The following is an 8,355-nucleotide window of genomic DNA, read 5'->3' on the forward strand; positions in this document are numbered from 1 at the left end:
AATGTCATTCTCTCATCGAAAACGTAGTTGGTTTCGCGACGCGAGCGAATCTTCCCATCAGCTCCCAAAAAGCTCCTCCCCAGGTCCTTCGTAATCGTCCTCATTGTGGAGTAAAAACACTTCACTACAGCCACACAGGACGCCGTCTTTCAGGTTTGTTTTCTCTTTATTGAAACAGCCGCACAGCAAAGGGGAGCAAGAGAAACGGAATGGGAGGGGCTTTGGGAAGATCGCTTGAAAATCAGGAAGTGAAAGTACTGGATATTTTGTTTTAGCTGCTTCAGATCATATTGTATTTTCTAATAAGTCGTGTTACAGATCTTTACCAAATACCCCCTCTTTAAAGTACCTGGACTAGATATTCTAGTGCTTTAATATACATTTACAACAAGAATGGCCGACTAAACAGTTTCATATTATGCAGCATGTATCGATTTTGGAAGTTAATATTGCCTGCACAGTTTTTCTCGGATGTAAGTTTGATACATGTTTTTGCTCACAATATTTCAAGGTGATCAAAAAACCAAACAAGAAAGGTTTGACTTCAGCTGGTTCACTAAAGCCATAGTGACCCCTTTATTCCAACTGGGGGTGTCACATTGTCAAGTTTGGTTTTATTGATATTGTAAGAAGAAACTGTTTTCCAAATGTTAATAATTCACTCAATGTTAGCAAAAAGTGACCCTAACATTTCTAAAAGTGACCCTAACATTTCTAATTATGATTTTGTGTAAAACAAATTCATTAGTATTCTTGACTTCTATATTCCGTAGTAGTTGTAGCGTCAAAATAACTTCACTTGTTCGCTTGTAATTCATCAGTAAGATTGTAATTTCAACATTGTACAGTTAAGAACTAATTCTTAATTCACGATAAGCATTTAACGTGCATGTGACGGGATCTCAGGTTTTCACAATTACTACTTTGTTTGATGGGATACTGCCGTTCAATATCAATCCTTTCCGCAGTCCCTCTGGGGGTAATACAAGTGTTAATGGGATGATTGGGGGGCCTCTCATCTTCCCCTGGTGTCTCTAGCCAGAAAACCACCCTTGCAACTTTGCCTGTCTCCTTGTCAGAGTTGCAATACACACTAATAGAATTACGAAGAAGAAGCTAACAGGCTGACGGGCAAAGCTAACTGCACCACTTTAGCCATGTTTACAAGCAATTTGAGTGGAAAAAATGTATCTCCATTGTGTAATTGGGTTGTGGTACAATGAACAATATATCCCTCTCTCCTTTTGTCTTTTCGGTCAGCGTAGTATTTACTCTTACGGACAAGAGTAAAAAAAAAATGCAACATGCTACGACACGTGAGTTACTTAGTTTCCTGGTTTTGTCTGCTTCCTGTAAACACAGAATCCTGGTTTCAGTTTCCTGGATAAGCCAATATCCAGCTTATTAGAGACCAGGATATTCCCACAGTTTCCAGGATACTGTAGCATGTAAACACAGTAGCCTGGTTATTCACCATCAGTGACGTACTGAGCATGTGCGAACTTTTGAAACAGATAAGATAGGAACAAAAACTTTCCTAGAGCCATTTTATCTGGTAAAACTTTGTATCTTCAACAAAACATTGAAGTCCATCTATCCATCTTCTTCCACTTGTCTGTTGCCGGGTCGTGGGGGCTGTTGGAGCTGCCCAAATCACACTGCACCAGCCCCTTATGGCTCCTCCTGCAGGTGGCGGGTCCACAGAAGGACGGCCTCAGATTTAAACCGGGCCTGTTGGTCTCTCATAAGGGGCTTCTGAACCGCTCTCTGTCTGACCCGTCACCTATAGGACCTGTTTGCCCTGGGAGACCCTACCAGGGGCACGAAGCCCCCGACAACAGAGCTCCTAGGATCATTCAGGTGCTCAAACCCCTCCACCACGTTAAGGTGGCAGCTCCAGGAGGGGAAAAAAACATTGAAGTAACCTTGTTTGTTTGAATTCTCACGTCTGTCTCTGAAGCTGGGGAAAAAAAACGTTTAAAATTCCTCTGGATAGATCTTGTCCCTGCGCTAGAGAAATGCCCGAAAAAGCCATGCACTAGCAACATTGCTGAAGTATTTAGCTCGTCACCATATTCGTCATTAGCTCCGCCCCTCTCTGGAGCCTAAATATCCAGGATACTGTAGTTGCTCATGTAAACAGGGATGTGATTGTCCTGTTTTCTCACATGTAAAGAGCAAATCCAGAATACTGTCATAACCAGGATATGCCTAATAACCAGGGTACTCCAGCGCATGTAAACACACTCTGTTTACATCAGTGAAGTTGATATTTTATGAAGAAAAGTTGGACAAAAGTTTACATATTTCCAGCCTAAAACCGCCTGTAGCTCTGGCCATTTCCAAGCAGCGAAATCGTAACTATAATTGTGTCCTAAACTACAGTGATCTAACCCGTCACATGCACTTCAGCATCACGTCTCAGGCTCCGAGTGCCTCTTTCAACAATCCCCGTGGTTTCCTATCGCACCAGACCTCAGTACTTTCTGACTTCACAAAGCATGCAAAAAAAAAACACTTCTTCTCAGCGACCTTCACAATAGACTCTGTATACCAAAGCAGGGCCGCCACCGCCTCAGCCTCAGCCTCAGCCTCCGCCTCAGCCTCCGCCTCAGCCTCCGCCGTCCTCCGCGCTCCTCAAACCTGGAAGCCATGTTGACTTTGGCACATGACGCTGAACACTGCCCGCCAAGAAACAATGGAGTTTCCTGGTCGTGCCTTTCGGGGAAGTCTTTTTAAATAGAAAAAAAAAAAAAAGAGAAGACGTTATTTGCTTACCCCCCAAGCCAAGCGGAGTGTATACTGTATTTGTCCATAATACTTCACACAGTGGCTGCATTGTTTTCACTTTTTAATACGGCACGAGCAAGAGAGTGCCACTTTTTATTTTTTATTTTATTTTTTAATGAATTGTGAAATCGAATGGACGTTTTTGGGAAATGGAATGTATTACGTAGCGAATGTGTTGTCGATGAAGCTAACCCTATGAAAAAAAACATGAGGAAATGTCGCTTTTTTTACAGTGCTGCTTAGATTTATAGAAACGTTTCGACTTCTTTTGAACCACTAACTATTCTGTCTGTGTAAATCCGCCCTTGCATGATTAAGTGACCTTTTTTTAGGCAAAATCAGAAAGCTTTTTGATCACGTCTGAAACTTCTAATCTAAAGTCTATGTAGGTCAGGGGTAGGCAGGGTTTCTTGGCGGAGGGACGATTTTCTTTATTGTAAGTAGACCCGAGGGCCGAAGCCGCTGATTATTAGCCCAAAGTAAAGCACAACACTGGAAACCATCTTAAATGAGATAAATGACTTGAAATTGCTTGAATAAAAGTTCTTCTATGTTGAATTTGAGTCGATTTGAACTAATCCAAGATACAAATGCTATAGCGCCAATGGAACAAGAATAAAACCCACTTGAAATCAGACAATTGTTTTTCACTTGAAATGACACAGAATTACCTGAATTAAGAGAATAACGACTACTAGAGGTTTTATCTCATCTAAAACAAGACCAAATCAACTCAAACCTTCGATTTAATCTCTTAATTCAAGTAGATTTGTCACTTCTTCCTTAAAAAGATCATTCTTTTTCCAGTGCACTTCCTTCAAATACCAGTGTTGTACATAATATACACTACAAAAAGTGAATATCAAGCATTGGCTTAAAGGACTTGAATTGAGGAAATATATCCTGTGTTGAGGGGTTTTCACTCATTTAGACTTTTTCCTGATCTGACCAAAATTATTTTGCTAGTTTGAGGACATTTCAGACTGGTTCTATGGTAAATCTTGCTTGAAATCAGAAAGTACCACTGCCAATGGGACAAGACCATTTTTCTTACCCCATTGGCAGAGAAACTTACTTGAAATAAAGGCGAAATGTATTGAAACAAGTCAGAAACATCTCAGAACAAGTGAAATAATCTAGGTCAAATGCCCAACTACATCTGAACTAGTGAAAACAACTAAAATTTGGATTATAATGCGCAAATTGAGACATCTAAACTAATCTAGTAAATGTTTGCAGTGTATGACCTCACTGGGTGTATTGACAGTATTTCTACCTTTTTTTCTCCCATTTAACTCTAATAATGTTAAAAGTACTCTCTGATGTGTGTGATAATGTTTCTCAAACTCATCTTGAGGGCCAGAGGTTCTGTGCTGAAGGGCCGGATTTGGCCCTCGGGCCTGACGTTGCCTGCCCCTGATGTAGGTATTAGGATATTATGGCCTTACTCCACAACCCCCCAATGTGTAGGACCTATTTACGGGTTTCATTCACTTTTATCGTCGACTGCTATGATCCACATTTTCCATCACTTGAGTGCAATGGCTCTTCTAATTTGAGAGACATATTATGACCACAAAAAACCAGAAGGGCTAATAATAATAATAATAATAATAATTAACCCACTTTGCAGCCACTTCCTCTTACGTTCAAACTGTGTTCTCGCAAAAAACAACAAAAAAAAGTGCATCTTTCTGCGTTGCTGTTACTGTGGAACATATTTATTATTTATTACACCGTTGTACTGAATGGACTTGTATGGGAATAAAGTTGAAGATGACTTAAAACTGGACTTTGTGAACTAAAAAGACACAAAACGACACAAGTACAAGTGTATTCCATTTATTTGCAGTTTTACATGTAGTTATTCTTTTTTTTTCTTTTTCGTTTAAACCAAGAGGCGGCATCTTCAGACCCCAGTGCATGTTTTCTAGTAGTGCACTTCTTCTTTGTTGGTCGCGGGTTTTTTTTTTTCTCGACAAAAAAACTCGCAGATCCGGAAATTCTTAAAACTAACTTGCATGGCTGGATTCACTAGCAAACATTACAAACCAGCACCGTACATATAGTGATTTCATGTATTGACACATCTTTTCTTAATTATTAACATTATTGTAGCTTACCAAATCATAAAGGTTGGCGCCGGAAAACGAGGGCTGGACGGCTCAAATGTGATTGGTTGTTTTTTACAGAAGAGGGCGGGTCTAATCATTGACTAATATACCCGTTTTTTTCCCCCCATTACGTCTGTTTTGTTTTTCTGCCGGTCAGTATATTGTAAAAACAGACATTTATCGTAAAGAAAAAAAGCCTTCGAGCACTGCACATTAGCCATTGTGACTTTGGCTAGGCTAGTCATTCCCGTTAGCGCTAGCTTACCGTGACGCTTTGCTCCCTGAATGTTGTAAAAGATATAAATTATGTATTATGTTACAAGTGTGTTAGGAAAGAGTTTAACACTTAACCACTCTTTTATTGTTTGGAGAAAATTGGGTACAGGGCCTTTAAAGGGACTGGAAGCAAGTTCGCCATTTTATACTCACTACTGCCACCTCAGGCCATATGTGTAACTGCACCTTCTATATTAAGCTCGTGCATGACGGCAATTTGGGCCGAAGTGACACCTTTTTGAGTGACCGTACAGGATTTTAGAGGCAGTTGTGGTGAACAGGTCTGAGCTCATTCTACACATTAGGACATGGCTGGAACATGTAGGGGGAGGAAAATACTTAATTTTAACATTTTTAAACTCCTTACAGTCCCTTTAAGTTGCTGTACGTCACACACCGAAAAAAAATAAATAAATAAATAATTTGCCACTTGTTTATAATGTATGTCTTAACCCCAACTGCAAATCTGTTCATATTTTACTGGATTTAAAGAAAAGAAATTTAACTTCAGTATTACTATTATTTTGCTAAAATGTTAATTGAAATCAGTGTATAATATTGTGTGTCAGGAATACAAATTTTAAAATCTATCTAAGCAAAAAAAAATCTAAACTGTGCCACTCAAAACGACCAAAACCAACCGTTTTTTGAATATTAGTGTTATTTTTTTTCACTGTAAAATCCTGTTTTCTCCACACACTGTACTCTGTAGTGTCTGAAGGGGGCGACGTCGTTGTTTTTTTTTCCGAATCCAAAGCCAATCGCATCGAAGCGCCCGTCCAGCCGATACTTTCTGGCGCCAACCAGTCAACCGATCTATTGACCATAACCCATAGCGGACTCAAAAATGGCCAATAAACGTCCATAGCTGGTAAGACCAATTACATATAGATTATTAACAATTCTCAGAAATAAAATCAGATCTCATTCATAATAAAAAAAATGAAAAAAAAAGGAAAACATGGATTGACAGTACCAAACAGTTTTACCTTCAGGAGACACCCAACAGGCTAGGCCCATCACACAACTAGCACAGTTTGCTGAAGGTATTGCACATTTAGTTTCAAAATCAAAATCAAAAGTAAAAAGCAAAATTTAAAAAAAAAAAAAAAAAAAATTACATAGAACATTTCTCTTACTTCTGGGTGAAGCATACATAATGTACAAAACTAGAAGTCTGTTTGAAACAAATAGTACACTTTCAAATAAATAAATAATGGAATTTGTTATTCACACATCTTTTTTTTCCCCCTCTCTCCGATAGCTAAAACCTGCAGGCGACAAATAAAAAGAAAAAAAAAAAGAAAGAAAAAAAAAGACGTAGACGACAAGTGGCAGAAGATCAGCGTGAGGTAGTTCATCAAAGCCGACTCAACGCACTGACGTGGTTTGGAGATGCACAAATGAGATATACTCTGATTACAATGGGAACAACTTAAGAGCACTTCAGACAACAAAGTGGATTACCATGATTGACTTTCCCTTCGCTAATAAAGCCTTATCTACAGTGTTCTACCCGCGGACACTTTTACTTTTGCACTGTGTCACCACCTGCGCAGTCGCAATTCCAAAAACCACTCGCCTTAAAAAAACGTGGAGAATCATGCTTGATGTTACACGGTAGCGTTTGCTGTTAAACTCAACTTGCTAACGAAGAATATTAACGTCTCGAGCATACGTGCGTACTGTTCATTTACAAAATATCAAAGGTTGCACCGTAAAAGGAAAATAACGAGAGCATAAGTCAATTGAACGCAGGATATGTACAACTAGAGCGCGTCAAGGGGTGGCGCTAACGTTAGCCGCTAGCGCTAACAGAAGCTAACTTGTGTAGTTTTTACCCGTATAGTGTTTAATAAGCAGGTTCTTTTAACTCGCCAAAATCAAACTACCGAAAAATAAATAAATGTTGACTTAAATTAACAAAATTAGCATAATTTTACACCCAATTGTTCGGTGTTTGTTGAAATCAGTACGTTTCATTTTCTAAGCTAGCCAACGTAAAATAGAAAAATTCAAACATTTTAATGAAATTTATTAATTCAAAGTAAAAAAAAAGATATATTTAATGAAAGTCAACGATATTTTTAGTGTGTGTCAGTGAAACGACAGAAAATTGGTGAATGAAAATATGAAACCCAACCGATGACGTGGGTAAGAAGCACCAGTTGCTTAGATTTATGCATAATCACAGGTTTGTGCTTTAGTGTATAGTATGATCAAACCAAAGCACCTACACTAAATAGAAAGAAAAAAAAAAGAAATGAATCACGTACATCAATTATACACCCTGTTGAATATGTTCGATATTATATTGCGTCATAGAGTATGGCTATTGTTATATTCACCCGCTAATATTAAATATATCAAATATTCAATTTTGTGGGAGGAAAAAAAAAATAGCAAAAATGCTTACTGAAAAATAACATTTATCAAATAATATAATCTTGGTGCAACCTGAATAAAACAATTACAGTTACAAATTCCCAGTGGAGGGGGGGAAAAGTTTGTGGGAAAATGTACATATTTGGCAAATAACTTCAATTCTTCCACTACAGCACAATACTACAGCATTCACTACCTTTATTAAGCACATCTTAGCCTCAATATAGATGAAGAAAATACATTATCATCGGCTTAGTAAATACCTCATTATTACAAATGGCGATATTATTTTCATAGCATTTTTTTTGCCCATTGCCTCAAATAGCCTCTCCATCCCAAATACTGACTTCCTTTGCCGTTTTCTCTCCACTTAGTCGCAACAACCTGTCAAAAAAAAAAAAGCAATAACTCATAATTTACACTTTGATGAACTGCCTTTGCTTTTTAAACTCATACTCATAACATGCTGAACCATCTACGTCTTCCCCAAAATACCCTGCAAGACAATCTCCTCCTATCGAAAGGGCCCGAACCAAAACAAGTACAAAAATATAACACCATTTTTCGTTTTTCCGACACCACCGAGATGAGAACGTCCAACAAACTTAGGAATGAATTTCAAACAGGCACTTTTTTTCCTTTTTGAGCGAAAACCTAAAAGCGAAAGGGCACGATTATTGCATACAAGATTCGTTAGTTCCATATGGGGTCGCTTGTGCTGCAAATTTACATGCGAAGGTCATATTTTTTTTGCAGGCAAGTCTGGTAATTAAAAAAAAGAAAAAAATGT

The 8,355-nt window shown here is 38.4% G+C and overlaps 1 protein-coding gene across 1 annotated transcript in view; it reads right to left on the reverse strand.

Moving 5' to 3' along the window:
* Positions 1-7,935: 7,935 nt before the first annotated feature.
* mapk8b (mitogen-activated protein kinase 8b) overlaps positions 7,936-8,355 on the reverse strand; it is a gene marked incomplete at its 3' end in the record, with an annotated part of 39,762 nt that continues 39,342 nt past the window's right edge. Inside the window, 1 exon segment of the mRNA XM_079576762.1 lies at positions 7,936-7,949. Within this exon segment, the coding sequence (XP_079432888.1) occupies positions 7,936-7,949 (14 nt within the window).

Source organism: Gobius niger (assembly GCF_951799975.1).
Source record: "Gobius niger genome assembly, chromosome: 19".
Taxonomy (NCBI): Eukaryota; Metazoa; Chordata; class Actinopteri; order Gobiiformes; family Gobiidae; genus Gobius; species Gobius niger.